Source organism: Pezoporus occidentalis, unplaced genomic scaffold (genome assembly GCF_034315485.1).
Source record: "Pezoporus occidentalis ecotype Australia unplaced genomic scaffold, CSIRO_AGI_Poc_V1 ctg31, whole genome shotgun sequence".
Classification (NCBI taxonomy): domain Eukaryota; kingdom Metazoa; phylum Chordata; class Aves; order Psittaciformes; family Psittacidae; genus Pezoporus; species Pezoporus occidentalis.
Genome location: NW_026915052.1, coordinates 3,935,703 through 3,953,375, shown reverse-complemented (window position 1 = coordinate 3,953,375; position 17,673 = coordinate 3,935,703). Strand labels below are relative to the sequence as shown.

At 43.4% G+C, this 17,673-nt stretch overlaps 1 protein-coding gene across 15 annotated transcripts in view; it reads left to right on the top strand.

The window, feature by feature from the left end:
• Positions 1-8,168: 8,168 nt before the first annotated feature.
• Positions 8,169-17,673, top strand: part of CDC42BPB (CDC42 binding protein kinase beta) — a 96,336-nt gene continuing 86,831 nt past the window's right edge. For all 15 annotated transcript variants that reach the window (XR_009966532.1, XM_062628030.1, XM_062628029.1 and 12 more), the window contains exon 1: positions 8,169-8,349. Coding sequence is in view for 14 of the 15 variants with exons in the window: in XM_062628030.1 (XP_062484014.1) it covers positions 8,172-8,349 (178 nt within the window). In the remaining variant the exon portion in view is untranslated. The remainder of the gene's footprint in view (positions 8,350-17,673) is intronic.

Below are 17,673 nucleotides of genomic sequence, written 5' to 3'. Positions count from 1 at the left end.
GATGAGGGCTGAACAAGTTCAAGCATGTTGTTAAGGTATTATCCAAATGCCTCTTAAACACTGACAGGCTTGACCATCTCTCCAGGAAGCCTGTTCCAGTGTTTGACCACCCTCTTGGTAAAGACATGCTTCCTGATGTCCAGTCTGAACCTCCCCTCATGCAGCTTCAAACAATTCCCACATGTCCTGTCCCTGCATAACAAGGAGAAGAGATGAGCACCTCCCCAATTCCCCTCCTCAGGAAGCTGTGGAGAGCAATGAGGTCACCCCTCAGCCTCCTTTTCTCAAAACTAGACAAGGTCAGAGTCCTTAACTGCTCCTCCTAGGACATTCCTTCCAGCCCATTTACCTGCTTTGTTGCCCTCCTCTAGTCTTCCTCAAGGACCTTAATATCCTTCTTAAACTGTGGGGTCCAGGAATGCACACAGTAGTTGAGGTGATGCTCTCAGAAAGAGCAATCACTTCATGCTCTTCTGGGTTGTCCAGGCTAAGCATTCAGCCTGTGGAATGGCCACTGCAGAGTCTTCATTTTTGCACTCAGAAAAGTCATCAAGCTAACGGACTCAGAACTGATAAACATAGCAGCTGCCTCCTTTTACACTAAACATCTGCCTTTATATCTCATGATGGAGAAGCAGGTCTCTGAACCCAAGGCTATTGGGGAATCCCTCCTTACCACTGCTCCCATGGTGCTTGGTGGTTGGAGGACCTCCTCGCCTGGGACTACAGGCTCTTGTCAGCATGTGATAATCACTGCCTGGTCTTTTGTCACTGAAAACAGGGCTTTGATAGGATATGTGTGATGCCATAAAATGCATGTTTGACACTCTCACACACATTAGCAGGCGCATTCTCTACCCCCATGTTAGTAGGAAGTGCACCCACACCCATAACACTGTGTTTGCTCTCATCTGAGCATTTGAAATCCCAACTGAGGCAGCTCATCACAGATTCAATTTTCATAACTTAAAGTTGCTCTAAAATGCATGGATCATTCAGGCATTATATGGAGAGAACAGTACAGAGCTAAAAAGAAAACAAGAAAAAAGAGTGGGGACTGTAGATAACTTTTTATTGCCTGGAGTGGTTGAGGGCTGGTAATTATAGAGCTAGAGACCTGTGCAGGACCACCAGTTGTCCTTTCCTTCTTCGCTGAAGCTGAAGAGTGAAGCTTGCTGCCACTTCTTCTAAGGGGGCTGAACACCCTCTCAGGAGCATCATCAGCCACCATCCAGCCCCCAGCCCTAAATTATCAGGTGCATGTCCAGCTCTTCAGTTTCCTCCCTGGCTTTTTGTCTGTGCTTCCTGTTGATTTCAGAAGACAGCATGATCTCCACAGACTCCTGAAAAGTACAGCTGAACGCCACAACCCACTCCTGCAGTATCTGCTACCTGAGGACGAGTAGCTCATCATCACTAGTCCTGAAGAGAAGGGGGTTGACATGGAGAGTGACAGGGAGCCAGCCTTTATCAGGGAGGTGGGAAGAAGGGATCAAATATTTCCTGTGGGTGCGGGACTGGCAGTGGCTGGGAGAAGGAGATTCAGGCAGGGGCAGCAGTCACACTTGCCTGCAGTGCTGTGAACCTCAGGTCTCTTCCAAATTGCTGTCAATGTTGTTACAAATCTTGGTAACTGCTGGCATAACGTGAGACTGACGGCTTCTGTGCAGCTCTGCTGAGAAGGGGTAAGGCACAAGACAAAGGCAGCATTTGTGTAAATCCAGACTGAGTGCCTCTTGGTGTGTAATGGTGCAGCCAAGAGCAGCCTGCAGCTTGGGTGAAATCTTTGTTCAGAGCAAATGAGTAAGAGCAAAATGCCTCTTTGCACATTGTCGGGAAAATCACTTTGGCTTTGGAAGAGATTTTATTGAACAGAAAAGTGAGAATTCTCAGGAGCAGCCTTTCAGGATATTTGATGCTGAAGTTATTTTTTCACTGTCCCAGGATGCTGTGAATAAATTGAAGCCATTTTGGTCCCACCTCTGCTCAGAAGTGCTCAGAAATTTATAATAAAGAACCATCAGCTGAGAATGGTTTGCCAGGTCATCATAACTGAAGAAGAAAAAGCATTTTTTACACAGCATCTCCTGATTCTTTTAGGGCAGTGTACAATTGTATTTTTACTGAATGCTATTTCTGTACTGTATCTCAAAATCAGATTGGAGTATTTTCTGATTTTAACTTCTCATTACCACAAAACTATTATCTATGGATTGTCCATTGTGGGGAGGGAACCACAGGGAAGGGAATACAATAGAACTTGTTTTTTATTTTGATTATACAGCTTCTGAAACTCAAAGAGCACTTTGTCATAGAATAATGAAGTGTGTATTAGAGTTGCATTACTTAAAATTCAAAAATATTTAATTCAAAGCAGATTAGTTCTCTTCCTTTTAGGTAGACTTAGTTGTGCTTATCTCCGTGGGAACACTCCTATTAAAGTCAGTGACAGATTTTTAAAGGTTCAAGAGAGGGGACTGGAAAAGTTTTATTTTTCATCTCCAGTCATTTCTCTCAAGACATAAAAAAAAGTATTAATTTAAAATGCAGTATGAATAACACTGCCACCCTCAGCAACCCAAGAGAACTAATCCTACAGATTAGCTAAGAAAACGGAACACATTTTCTATCTATTTTTTGCACATATTATCTAAAACTTGTCTTATTCTCAACAATGAACAGTACGACTGTCAGCTTGTCTGAACCAGAGTGCCAGAGTATCTAGCAAAAAATAAAAAAGACCACAAACCAGAATTGAATAATCTTGGTCTAGCATCAATTTAGGCACAAAAAAACTGCCTCTAGCAACATGATGCTTTTCATGCTTTCTGTAAGGATTGATCTGACTGAGTCTGGGAAATGTGAAGCTGCAGTAACACAACACTATTAAATGAAAAAATGGCAGCTGTAGAGAGAGCAAGACACGGTACTGCTACTTGCAAGATGTCATAATTGCTGACCACTATTTGTTTTTTCAGTATCATCTCTGCACCATTGTTCACACCTCCTTTGAAGATCCCTGAAGTAGCGTGAGTCTAAGTGGTGGGGGGGTATGTTTTGTTTTGCCACTCTTTCAACACTGCCACGTGCTTAAGCAGACTGCTTCATTGAGCTACTGCTTTTCTTAGGATACTTGAAATCAGGACTGAAATGAAAATGAGCTGTTGTGTTGCCTAAATGTGGTGATGACATTCTGCTCCAGATGTCCACAACAATGGCCTCATCTAAACCCCTAGTTCCCTGCACTTCAGTCATCTTCAGACAAATTCTGGACAAAAAAAAAAAAAACAACCCAAAACTCAGAATAAGTGTCATCACAATGATTTTGATGGAAGCAGCTGCCCACTTCAGTTAATGCTACTCTCAAAGCATGAATGGAATGGGAAGCCCGTTAATTTGATGTGCTCCTTCTATTAAACTGTCTGTAATCAGGATATGTACTGATCAATAAGACTAACAGCTTCCTGAAGCAATAATAGGGAGGCAAGTTCCCTTCTTTCAGGTGAACTTTAAATAGGCATAAATTATTGAGTAAGAAAACTACAGTAGAAAGAAAAAATACTGAGGAAAAAAAAAACCCCAACAATGTCTTTGGGAAACTGCTGCATCTAGACTGGAAGAGGGATTAGCATGGTTTCTTTGCCTGTGTTGGCACTCTGCTTCCTAAATACTCCAAAACAAACCGGTCAGAAGTGATAGCATCCCTAACAGTTTCTACTAATGCACCTAATGATTTTTTGCTCCCTTAGGTTTGGTTTTGGGTTTGGGTTTGGCTTTTTTTTTTCTCTTTAGGAAAGCATACATCAGGTGCAAAATCTTTTCATATCCCAGTTTGTGTTACCTTCAGTCCAAAATGTTGGGTTATGACATCATTAAAAGCTAGATACAAGAGCAAAACAGAAGCTATGCTGACAAATGCACTTAATGGCAGAAAGCACTTAGCAGAAGGTAGCTTGCCGGATGGGTTTGCTGGCTTTTTTTCCTTTTAATTATTGTTATGAGAAAGCATTTTAGTAAAAATTGGAAATGACCAGACTCTCAGCCCTTCCCAGTGCTTCTCTGTGAGCAACTGCCCTTTCTTTCCTACCACTTCACTCATCATTACGTGCAAAGATGAGAGCATTTGTGAAACTCCCTTGCTCAGCTAGTGCTTTAACAGTGAGCTGAGGCAGACCTCCCTGGAAGCTGAGGAAGGGTTCTAGCATTCATTATCAAAAGAGCAGAGACTTTGTCTTCTTTGAGAAATTTTCTATATACTTCCTGCCATTGTTAACATCACACCAATGGTGACTTAGCTGCTGTTGCTTTTAATATCAAGTACATTAGCTCAATGCTCAGGCTTACATGATGCAATGTCATCAAAGACAGCCCCCACTGATAGACTATTTTTGGCTCCCAATATGGATCACAGCTGTAGATTTAAACTGCTTTTGGCAAGAAGGAATTTTTTAGAATATTGCCAAATACAAACAGAGCTGGAAAGGTGACAGCTTCCTAAAACATAATTCCAGGAAGGAAAGTCTAGGATAACAACAAGATATAAACCAGTTGTGCTGCTTTGAGGTATGTTTAACTCTTTCTTGTATTCTACTTTTAGAACTCATTCCTATGAGCTTTCTCTGATTTCAACTTCATTATATTTTGCTTTCTGAATCCTTAGAAAACTCCTCCCTTGCTGCACATTAGCCAACTTCTCTGTCAGTTAGATATTTCATCTCATTTCCTTAATGAGAAGAATACATTTATGCTTTCTAGCTAAATTTTCTAGCTCTTCAAAGTCTCTCCTTTGCTTATTAATATAAAAACAATCAAAACAAAAAGCAAATAAAAGACTGCAGCTTGGTGCTTTTTCTCTCTTTTTCTAGAATTATCTGTCTGAAAATGACAAAGCAGATACTTCTTGTTTTGTTTTAGCATGGGGGTCTTCATTGTTAATGAGCAATGTCTGCAACTTCTGCCCATGCTCTTTATATTTCTTCGTTCTTCTCAATTCCAAAATGATCTGTGGGTGGATTTTCCTGAAGTCATAAAGTGGTGACACAGCTATTTCCTGTTGCCATCAAAATTCTGTAACAGAATTTCTCTCTCTACTAGTTACTAAGTCACTTGGAGTACAGCCAAATCTAAAAAAAAAAAAAAATAAAAATCTTAACTTGATTGGATCTGAAAAAACTTTTCAGTAGCCATACGGACTTAATGCCTTCAGTTCTGTGGGTCTGCAATGATTCCAGAAAATACGTACTTGAGAAACCCTTCACTTATATTTCTTTTCACAAAAAAATTAAAAAGAGAATTTTTGAAATCAGATCAGTCCCAGAAAAGGGGGCTGTATTTTTCCACTGAAATATACCACAGGAAAAAGGAACTGGTAAGATGGATCATTTAATTCATTTTAGCCAGATCACACTTATTTTTAGTATATGGAATTGGCACAGATGAGTAACAGAAGCAGAATACATTCAGCTACATTTCCAAGCTTACATACATCTTTACCATGTATCCTGAATGTCAGTTTTCAGCTCAGCAGGTTTTTATAACTGCAACCTTGCTGTGGAAACCCAGCATTATTTGCAGTACACAAAGCTTTTAAATCTTTGCAAGAGTTTTTGAAATCTTTCAGCTAATTCTGGAATACCTGCAGTATCGCTCATAAATAATCCTGCACGTGCTGGTCTGATACACTAAGCCTTCCATAGTTGTTAAAGCAGGCTTCAATATCATCTGTCACCCATCTGTCATTTTCCCAGCACAAGAGTCAATTCTTCCCTCTGACTGGTGTAAGCCAGGAATAGCGCTTGAAATCCCTGAATTTTACTAATGAAAACCAGACTGAGACTGGAAACATTACAGTGATTGGTAGGCAGAAAACAGCTATTTCTTCATTCAGCTGCGGTTTCCTTTATAATCTCTTCCTTGCTGAAGGAGGTGGTGATAATCACCATCTGCAGGAACAGATAAGAAGGGGAAAGATAGATATTGTAACAGGATCTTGAAAACTCTGCTCTCCCTAGTCAACTCAACTCTGATCAACTGTCCGAAAATAAGTCTTCAAAGTGGTAGTAAGTAGAAAATGTTAAATTCTCCTTTAAAAAAACCCAACAGCACCAGAAAAAAACCAAAACAAAACAAAAAAAGGGATTGTTAAAATGTGAAGGATTCTGCAATGAACATATCTGTGATAGTAAACAGTTCAAGATCAGGTGATACAACTGTAATCAAGGAGGAACACAGAGAGAGAACAATGAAAACTTTGATATCTGCTGTGAAATATTTTTCTCAAGTGGGTGCCTGCAGAAGGAAGTACAAAGAGAACTCATCTAGGAAAAACAAAATAAACTATTTTAGTACACTGTATCTTTATTTTAAAATTACAGGTTCAGGGTATAAAAGTATGATTCACAGGATCTTCTATTGACTTGCATTTTTTTTGAATTAACACGTCTCAACATGCCTGTACCTTCTTGATCCAGGTAGTAGGTCCAAATGCACAGCACAGTATTATTACAACCTGAATAACTCTCAGATCTAACAGGTATTTGGTGTCAGACATGCCTGAGGGCAGGGGCTTCTAGAAACAAGTATGTCTGTAATCATCTGCTGGACCTCTCTGTCACGTTGGGAGCAATACTTTCTGCTACACAATAGTCCATCTAGCTCTGTCCGGTTATGGGTCTGACCCTTTGAAAAGGGCAGCTCCATGTATGCTGCACTGGTTGAATTTGGTCTAGCCAATGGCCCTGAAGGTGATGGTTGAAAACATACAGTTCTTTCATCAACTGGTATGTCTGACTGTGAAGGACCCCTGGCAACTGCAGCTACCACGGCGCAAACGCCTGTCTAGCTCCAGCTCCGGAGGCAGAGGGTTTCCCAGCCCTGACAGAACCAGCACTCAGCTGTCTCTCTTTACAGTGTGATGAGTTTCAGTGCACAGCACTCCAGCTACTTGCCAGGGGAGACAAGTAAGGAAAATGCATCCTTCCCAGTTCAGCTTTGCATCAGGACCTGACTGGCTGCATTCCTAGAAACATAAACTCCCATCTCAAGCTACTCAGCATCTTGCCTTCAGGTGCTGCAGCCTCCAGAGAGAACAGTTCTCAGAGTAAGTGGTAATGCACAAAAAAAAACACTGCAGAAAGCTTGAGTGCCTTACACTCAGCTCCTTTCTTCCAGGGAGTGTGGACAGCTGCTGCTAATATACAGGGCTCTATTTGCCCAGGCTAGCTGGTGCTTTGAAATAAAACCCTATCACCAGGTAGGTTCTGAAAGGTTCAGATAGCTAGACCTTCCTGGCGCCATCTCCTGATATGGGGCCCTGCCAACTCTGGGCCCGTTGCCAGGGTATCTACAGGGGCAAGCCCAGCTGCAGAGCAGGGAATCGTGGCTGAAGAGGTGAAAGGGAAGGCCCGGTTCCAGCCATGCCTGGAGAAGCCTCCCAAGCCCCACATCGGCGCCGTCAACGAGTAGTGCACTGCGAAGGCGTGCGGGGACACAGGCCTCTGGGGTCATCCCTGTCTTCCCAACAGAAGCCATGGCCTGGCACAGCCCGCTGCTGCCCTGGGTGGCTCGGAGGGGGTTGCCCGGCCTCTAGAGCACCGCCGTCCCTGCCCTAATACCCGAAGCGCTGTTGGGATGGCACCGGGAGACGAAAGTGCGGAAGTGAACAGCGCTGCCCCTTTCCCAACACCCTCCGTAACGAATCTGCCGAAGCGCGGCCATGAACAGAGAAACCCAACTCTACCCCACCCTCCTACGGCGCGGCGCTCGGCCCAATCTTGCGCGGTCTTGCCTACGTCTACGCGCGGAGGCGCTGCGTGGTGGGCGTGGCCGAGTGCGGCCGGGGCTGCGCTGTGGGAAGCGCCGGGCCGCGCTCGCTGGGTTTGTCGCTGCCGGGGAAGGAGGAGTGGGAGTTGGAGCAGCTCTTCCCCGCCGCCGGGGAGAGGCCGGAGCGAGCCGGTGGCCGGGTCCGGTCCATGGACCGTCCGTGCCTGAGGCGGAGCTCGTGGAAGGAGCCGCTCGGCCCCGGCGTGGCCGTGAGGGGCGGGAGGCGGCGCGGGGCGCGGGCGGTGCGGCGCGGCTGAGCGCGGCGCACGGGCCTTTGAGCACCGTTTTCCGCCGGCTTCGCGGCCGCCCGGCCGTGCCGTGCCGTGCCCTGCGCCCGCCGCCGCGGCACCATGTCGGCCAAGGTGCGGCTGAAGCGGCTGGAGCAGCTGGTGCTAGACGGGCCGCAGCGAAACGACAGCGTGCTGAGCGTGGAGACCCTCCTCGACCTCTTGGTCGGCGTCTACGCTGAGTGCAGCCGCGACTCGCCGTTGCGCCGCGACCGATACATCTCCGACTTCCTCGAGTGGGGTAAGGACGGCGATGGGGAGACGGGGCCAGGCCGGAGCTGGGGAGGGGGGCGGGGCCCAGATCGCGGGGGGCTGTGTGGGATCCCCGGGCGAGGGGCGGTGGCTGCCCCGGGAGTGCGCTCCTCGCCGTTCTCATCGGCGGCCGAACCGGGCGGGGAGTGGGGACGCCGCCCCTGGATGCGAAGCCTCCCTGGGGAACGGTCCCGCCGCCAGCCGGGGCTTGACCCCGGCAGGTCTCCTCCCTGCCCCGCTCGGCCCCAGGCGAACTGCTTGGCAGCCGCAGCAGGAACAGCACCGGAGTGTCCTTGGCCTGAAACCCTGCTCGGATTAACCCGAAATGTCAAGCTAATGCAGCGCTCCACGGAGGCTCAGTACCTGCGGTGGGGAGGAGAGGGAGAGCAGCAGGCTCCGGCTTTGAGGTACAGCTCTTGAGCCGGATTGTTGCTGATAAAGGGGGCATATGTTGTGTGTGTATGTCTTGAAGAAACAGCAGTTACCGCTCATCATGCAGTCTTGGGCATTCCCCCGAAGGATAGGGCAATTCTAAGCAGCCTTTATAACAGCTTTGTTTAATGGTTTCCTACTGTTAAGCAGCCTGATAATGAAAAACCTCCAGTAGTCTGGATCGTGCTGACAAAAGAAAACGCGGATACTTGTAATAATGCTTGGGATAAAAGTTTTCTCTCCAGTGTTGTTTAGTTGAAACTATTGACTACACGTTTGGGGAGAGAGATCTTTCCCTGCTGCATGCCTAAATTAATTTATGTTAAAATGGCCTTGACGGCCGACTAGTTTATTCGGCTGACTAAGTTATGAATAAACATGTATGATAAAGGTGGCTTAACTTCTTCATGGATTGAGAATTGGAGGGGAGGGAGGAGAGATCACTGCTCACAAGTATATTGTCCCATTTATCAGCTGTTCCATGCATGTACAATTAATTAGGCTTTTAAAGAGCCGTCTTAAAAAAAAAAAAAAAATAAACAACCCCAAGCCCCCCCAGAAAACCAGCGACCAAACAAAGGATTTCCTAAGGGGGAGGGAGGGGCTGATTTACTTCAGTAAATGCAAATGTATGTCTTTAGCATTACAGACCTACACTAACATGTAGGGACAGCTGGTTCTCCTTAATTTCTGTGGGGACCACCACTCTTTGTCATACACTAACAGACTAAGAGGATTCACTTCCTGGACTCTCCTATTGACGTCAGTAATGCGATTGCCAACTGAATAATTAACCACTTTATCACATCTGCCCTGCAAAGCTGCAGCCTGGGGAACATGATTATTTGTTTTGTGGTGGGAGATTTGTATGTGTTCTACAAAGTGTAATCTGGTTTTACACTCTTGTTCCCAAGCTGACGGCTTAAATGAGTGAGCACCTACAAACTTAGGACGGCACTTCAAGCACTGAAGTTGAGGAAAGGATTTAAGGCAGCCCAAAAAATGATATGCTTTTTTCTATAGCACTGCTGGGGGTTGTGTCTTACTGATTGATCCCTGCGTTGTCACTTTCTGTGTGATGGAGGGACTGATTGTCCAGTTGTTTATAAAATCGCTCCTTTTAATTCTGTTTATTCACTGAATGTGAAAATGTTACTGACTTGATGAAAAGTATAGCTTGCAGTAAAAACAGTGTGTAGTTCTTACTGCAGTGTGGGTTTACCCTCGTATAACAAAGTGCCTATTCAATAAATAATTGAAATGTATGTGAGCTACCATCTGGTGCTGCAGAGTAGGGATAAAAGTTTATAAACCAGGCTCTTGATGGTAAGGGGATGGACCTAATTTGGACTGCTATTTATTATTGTATTTGTGTTCCATCAACAAGGAATACCTTTTAAAACCAATCATAGTTGGTGTTCTCTGTTCCTGTCTTTCCTTCAAGCTGTTAAAAACAAATGCCAACGAGACACCTTTTATCTGTGTCCTAATGCCCTCACAGTATATTTCCACTGACAAGGAACTTGTTTCTGCCTCCAGCTAATAAGGAAAATATCATGCCAAACACGCTAATCTTCCTCATGTCAGGATGTGCAGTCTTAATTACAGCCTGATTCTCTGTTAGAAGATATTCCGAATTGATGTACACAAGTTTTCTGTGCTGTTATGTGTCTGTAGAAGCATGAGAGCATAGTTAAATATTTGGAATAGACTTTGAAGATCAGTGTTTCTTTATCAACTGGAGACGGAAGGAATTTCCTTTTGACAAAATGGAGACTTATCACTGACAATGGAAATAAGCTGCATAGGTATTAAGGTTAAATTAAACTGAGCTACATAACAAGCATTTCTTTAGTATTTTGGATTTAAAACTGGGTGTGAGGTATCGCACATATAAAATTCCCTTAAAATGATTCAGCATGGCTAATGGACTTGCATTCATAATTGCCAAAATAGAGCTCAGGTGTGGCAGTTGAGGCAGAGCTTCTTCCTGGCTGTGGGGTGCGGAGGAGATGCTGAGTTGTGTGGTGTGACAGCAGCAATGATGCTGCTCATATTATGGAGCTGATGACTGTGGGAAAAGGGAAGTGGGGATTCCAAAAATTATGCCTCATGTTTATCCTGTGACACACCACCTTCTCCCTATTCAACATCTGTAAAAGCCTCACACCTCACCTGCAGAGGCTGGTGACCCCCAAATGTTGGATCTCATTGCTTCTGCCCTGTCAATCCCGCTGCTGCTTCCTTGCAGTCCTGCCACAGGCTTATTTCTTCAAAATCATCTTCCTATTTGCTAACCATAGAAGAGTGTAGGGTGTGGCCTTTCGCCTTGAGGCGGCTTGCAGCTTCCATTGCTTTAGAAATGTTGTGAGAATCTGCCATTTTAACCTCGGCCATCATAGCTTTCCCATGGTGAATGGAGCTTTCAAACAGACTATATTTTTTCCATGTACTGGAATTATAATACGCATACCTTTATGCCAACTATCATTGGAGAAGAGCTAGCTGAGCTGCAAGTGAGGAGGTCAAAAGACCTTTTCCTCTAGTTATTTTTATTTATGAATCCTTTTGGATAAGTTTTCACCCAATTGGTTATCGCTGTATTGTTTATATAATAGCTATTGAAATTATGCCCAGTATTCTTACTGGGAATTGAGACCAAGTCTGTTAGTTAGCAGACCCATGTCTATGTGTTCAGAAAGAATTTCCCAAATCTGTGCTTAGTGCCTTTTAAACTGTTGCTACATCTGCGGCTCCCAGAGTGAGAAATAGTGAGGAGTCCTGTTTATTCTGGTTGTACTTGCTCATTCTTCTCAAAGTCATCAGCGAAACTGAGCTGCTACAACACTTGTGCTTCTGAAGCCAAATTGCTTGACCATCTTTGCTTGTCCTTTGAGTTGTCAGGTGAGCAACCTAGCTGGCATTTGGGGAAATGCTGGAACTGGGCAGTCCTAGGTCCTAGAAAGCCTTTAATACAGTCTACGTGGGACTGAAAGTCTGTGGAGGTACCTCCCTTGTTGAAGCTGATTTAGGCCACTAGTGAAGACTACCTGACGTTATCATCAAGCACAGAGGAGTCTGTGTGGCCTTTGGGCTTATCCAATGGATTATGGTGCACACCAGGGTTGGGTGCTGTGGGTGGTATTGTCCATGCACTGCAGAGGGACCTCCTAAGAGACACTTCCTGCAAAAAAAAGGTATGCTGTTCCTGTTTCCTGTGACAAGGAGAGAAGTACGAAGTGCTGGAGCAGCATGGCTGCAGCTCAGAGCCATGCATTGCTTGTCCTTCAGCTTTCAGGTACAGGGTGTTCCTCCCTGTGGAGCTCCTTGTCCTGTCATACTGAGGAATCTGAATCTTTCATAATGCTGCCCTAGAATGGCTGCTTGCAGGTCACCTTGCTGGCTGGCATCATGTTCATGCTTGTCTGACATCACCTTGTTTTTCGGGAGTTATCTTAGCTGGCTGTGGCTGGTGCTCGCTGCCCTCTGCTTCCAGTCAGTAGGGACTGGTGCAACTGGCTGCTCCATTTTTGAACAGCTGCTTGGCACAGTTTGCAGCCAGTAGGCAAGCATGTTGAGAGAACAGCCTGACAGGAATGGGACTTATTTGTATTCAAAATGCTGTTGGTGCTGCGTAGACTCTCTTTCTTGCTCCAGCCTTTGTTTTCTCTGACCCTGTTCTGTACTTTTGGCATGCTACAGAGGGCAGGATGGCACATGTCCCCACATAGTTCATTCAGTGTTGTCTCACTCCTGGACTGTGTACTGGCTAGTGCTCTCTGTGAGAATACCTCAAAAACAGTGTCAGTAGTTTAGATTGATCTGAAATGTGGGGTTTTTTACCTTTAGGTAGGTGCGTGGCATACTTCTGTGGACTGTTTCTCCTGATGTGCTATGAGCCATCTGTTTGAATGCTGACTTATCTTCTGCATTCTCAGTTTGTGCAAGGTCTGCTGCCTGGCTGGACTGGTGTTCTGCTTTTGGATGGTGGCTGTTTATTTGTTGGCTGGTTTTGTTTTGTTGGTTTTTGTTTTTTTGTTTTTGTTGGTTGGTTGGTTTTTTGGTGTTTTTTGTTTGTTTGTTTGTTGGTTTTGTTTGTTTTATGTTTGGGTGTTTGCTTTTATCCCTCCTGAGAGGGGGAACTTTAAGGGGGCTGAAGCTCTGGGGAAAAGAAAGAAGATTGCAGGTGGTTAGTACAAGAAGGCCAACTGGGCACCTGCTGCCAAGCCCTCAAAGACAGTCTGGCATAACAGGCCATAGATGGGAAAAATCATGCATGTAAAGTTCATCAGAAAGGGTTGCTGTTGTGCTGGTGCAGTGGTTCACACTGTTGGGTTAGAGCTGGGGCTTCAGGTTTGCATCTTGCCCTTGGAGGGAGGGGAGCTCTGTGAACTTTGCAAGTCTGTTCCCAGATGTACTTTCTCCTTCTAGTTCTGCTTAAAGAGGCAGCGTAACCTTTCAAATACAAAAAATAATCTAGTGAGGGAGTGGAGAACCTTACAGGTGGCCTTTCTGCAGAAGAGTGTGTAGCCTGTTCTTTCAGCCTGAAAGCAGTTGTACTTAGACATGTAGATGTGGACCTGAGAAAAGGTCTTCCCAGTCTGCATTAGAGCATCTTGAAAACTAGCTGCAGGGTAGACCTACTCCTCTGACTGCTACAGGCATTGATGTACTAGAGAAAGTACTAGGTAGGGGTGAGGGCACAATGTGTAGCTGAGTGTGCTGCTGTAGGAGGCAGAAGCTATCCGTAAGTATTTTTGAGATGACCTTAGAATTACCAGACTTGGAGGGCTGGTTATGAGGATCTTTGGCCTTTGCGGGTTGCACCAGGAAAAACTGTCACATGATAACATGTTGTGTATTTTGACTTGAGGGCTTAAATTCCTCTCATCCTTCCCTTTAGTGCTTCCCGCCTGCCACCCCTGCTTACAGAAATACACATAGAAAGCCAGGAAGAGACGTCGGGCTCTGCTAGCTTGTATAATGTCCTTCTCTGTGCAGGCAAAAGCTGTACAGTGATTGATAAGCCTGTTTGGCACACGTGTGAAGTGAGTGTGGTTGGATAATGAAGACAGCTGATGAATTTCAGGTTCTGGCCTGAATTCTTCCTACTTCCATCCGCTATCTGCCAAAGCCTATTACAATCCCTTATACTAGAGCTAGCAGCCAGGAGGGTGTGGATGTGGGCCCACTGGGGCAGGGTGTCTTGCAGAGGTTCTGGAAAGGCCAGTGGTGGTGGTGGCAGCGGCAGCCATGGTTTCTTTGTGCGCAGTGCAGTGTGGATGCAGCTGGAGCTTTTTCCTGCTCCCTGAAGGCTTTTCTGTGGTCAGAGATGGGGCACTGTAGCTTGGATCGCCTTTGCTCATAAAGTCTTTGACAGTCATCTGGCAGAGTAGTGTGAACATGGCCACCAAATCCCAGTTTCCTGCATTCTCTGTTTTGAGTAAACTGGTTTTGTTCTTCTGAAAAGTAGGTTAGGATGAATTCTTGTTGAAGTAGCCCAAACTGCTTTGATGGCATTGTAGTTGGGGCATGAGGTTCAAAGCCTGCTGCTGTATGTATGATGGACCCTTTACAGTACATCTCTTCTAATCTGTTATTTTTAGAATGAAGCAATATCTTCTAATGACTTTTTCTGTAAAATTTTATGCTGTGAAACATTAGCACTGAATGTCACAGTCATGTTTTGACAGTGGGAAAGTAAAGTGGTCTGGTGGATGTGAGATATATTGGCATGTGCTGTTAAAATGACTCATGTCCTGGGTGAAGCTTTTCTTGTGTCCCATAGGAGGAAGTCATTGTCACTTTCCTCCTCTGGATAAAGTTGCTGATGAATAGCAGTAGTGAGGGCTTGAGGAATTATGTGGTATGTTAAAGGCTGTGGCTTATATTTTTGATTTTAATTTTTATTTATGTATAAAAACTTAAAAGAGGTAAATAAGTCATAAATTTATTGTTGTGTAGAAAAAAAATGTGTGCTGCTAGTAGCTTCTCACTCATGGTACATGATAAGGTGTAGAACACAGAGGTAAGGTTTCATCTGCATCCATAAATCTAGCATTTTTTTCTGACTTGTTTCACTTAGAAATCCACATAATTTTCATTTGTCATATTTTGCAAAAAAAGCTCCTTAATTTACATCTTTTAAACTAATATTTTTATAGGCGTTGGCACAGTTACGTGTTACCAGTGGAAATGACTTGGATGTTGGTTTAGTCAGCAGATTCAGTATAATGAACTTTTTTATCAAATGAAGCTGAACTAACTTTTTTTTTTTGCAAATAATTCATATGTGTGAGTGAGTCAGTTTCTTCTACACCTATTAGAAACAAGTTATTTTAACTGTGAGTCAGAACTGAAGAGACTTGTCTCATTAGCTTTTTTTAGCAAGCTACTTTTACTTTATGGTTATATATTAATGTTTGATGTTTTAGAAATGTTGATCTGCAGCTGAGATTAGTTGGGAGTGTTAAACTACTATAGATTCTTCAAATTTATGAAACTTGTATTTTATCCCTTGTTTGTAATTTGAGGCAGTTTGTGCAAGCTGGTTTTAGATGGGTATTTCAAAAAGGAAAAATTATAGTACTTAACCTAAACAATCAAAAACAGAATATAGATTCATCTTTTTCATTACCTGTGTCTGAAAAGCTGAGTAGGATGGACTACAGGCAAATTTGTTTAGAAAAATAGACGGATCTTGTTAAAGCTTTTTATGCTTTTGCCTTTGATAATACTTCAAACAGAGTTGAGGTTCATTTTCTAAGTCTTCCATAAGGTACACTTGAGAATTTCAGCATATTCTTGATGTAGTTACCAAAGAGCTTGTATTGTGCTTACTAATATATCCTACTGAAGCTCTAGCATTTTTTTGTTTTTTCTCAAAGGATTTCATTTTAAAAAGCTTTTCGATTCTAGGTCTATAGCTTTGAATACATTTCTGTGGTTCAGTGTGATCTGTTCATTTTAGCTGTGTCCTAATACTAAAGTATTCCACTCTATTTTTCTCATCAGTTTATGCAGATTGCCAGAATGCAGGCTTTCATTTATAAACTTATTTGTTCACTGTAATGAATGTAGCTTTCTTCAACAGGAATGTACACACTGTTTTCTTAAGCCCCGATTTTGCATAGACCTCAGTAATCATGTCTGTAGATATACTTAGGGTGCATTCAGATTAAGTGTGTGCATCCATCATTGCCAGCTGAGGCCTTAGGCATCCTGAAGTGCCTGAGATCTTAGTTTCTGTCATTCATGTCATCAGGGTCTTAGCACTCTGAAACCTGTTGTTACTTAACCGTTGCCTAAGGCTTGAAACTTGACTCAGGATACCCAACCTGAGACCTCTGTAAAGGAGTCTGAGCTTTGGAAAAAAGTGGGAATGTCTTCACCAAATATTGAATCATTGAAAATATGTGGAGTTTATTAATCAAGGTACATTAATGAAAGCTGAGGTATAGTTCTTAGTTTGCTTGAAGATAGTGCCATTGAGGTCTGAATATCTACAGCTGCCTTTCCCAAAAAGGCCAAAAAGAGAAAGGATCAGAAACAACAAAATTATATATATATCCCAGATTCTTTTCACCAATTATAATTGTTTTCCAACATAAAAATAAACATGGATAATTGCTTTGTGAAGTCCTACTTGAAATGTGTTTATGCCAGGTTAGCAAGATGTGCATATTCAGGATTTTAGAGAATTCTATACAAAATTCTGTCTGGGCTTGTAATTCAGATTAAACCTGTATTATACTCTTCTGATTTTCATTAAAAATGTAGTGAAAGATGAAGTAATGAGTAAGATGAAATGAGTTTTTAACTCACTTACAGTAGATATATGGAAGTCAGTCTTAAAGGAGTGTTGCAGCTGTTCTGGCCATATTGTACTTTTATTGGGAACTGTGGGATGTACATCCCACATTCCACATCCATGAGATGTAGATTCACTATTTTTTAGGTTGATAGCATAGATTTACCCTAAATACAGCAACCACTATTGAAGTATAGGAGGTTTTAATATATTATAATTTCCCTGCAAGGAGTGGTCCCTTAGCCTAAGAGCTAAACTGTATGCCTTCCCTGGATAAATGAGACTTAAAGAAAAGCTTTGGGTCCAGTTCTCGAAAGGTACATAAAAACAGATCATGTTCTAAATTGGTTTAAACCCTCTAGTACTGTAAAAAAAGGAGGTCAGAAAATACCCCTTCTGGTAAAGAATCTGTGCTTTCTAATTGAAGGCATTTAAAACTTTTATATCTAAAACTCCCTTTTAGAGTTCTGCTAAGTGGGGTGGGGGAAATCTCTGTCCTCAAATTTTGAGGAAGGATGAGGTTTCTAGTAAGTGCATGGTAGTACTTCTGAGGCATCTGAAACCTTTTTCCCACTTTTGAGGAATTCCTCTGTCCCTGATTCCTCTCCTCTTCCAGAAATCCATGTGTACCTTGAGGGAGTCATCTCCATTGCCTTGCACACCTTCAGATTTCTGCTCTTGTGTCAGCATGACTTCTGTTATGTTAATTTTGCACATCCTTCGTCAAAAGTTGGCTTCTTCTGGAAGCTTTTCTGTGTGCTGCTGCCTTTACTGCTGCCCATGTGACTTGGATTATCAATACTGAAAGCCAGAGTATTCTGAGTGTCTTTTATTTTACTGTAATTAAGGCAGAGGAGAAACATCAGGAGGGTGACTTCAGGCATGAAGATCCTGTTAAAATTTTGAAATATGTTTCCAAGGGTTTTCTTTTCAAGAAGTGTGTTTAGTCTTTAAATCTATCTTTTTTTCTTTAAGATTACTTAGGTTGCCATTCCCTCCACCCCCATTTGTGTATGATAGCTACCTGGCTATGGTCTTGTCTCTTGTTACTGCTGAGAGATGGACACCTAG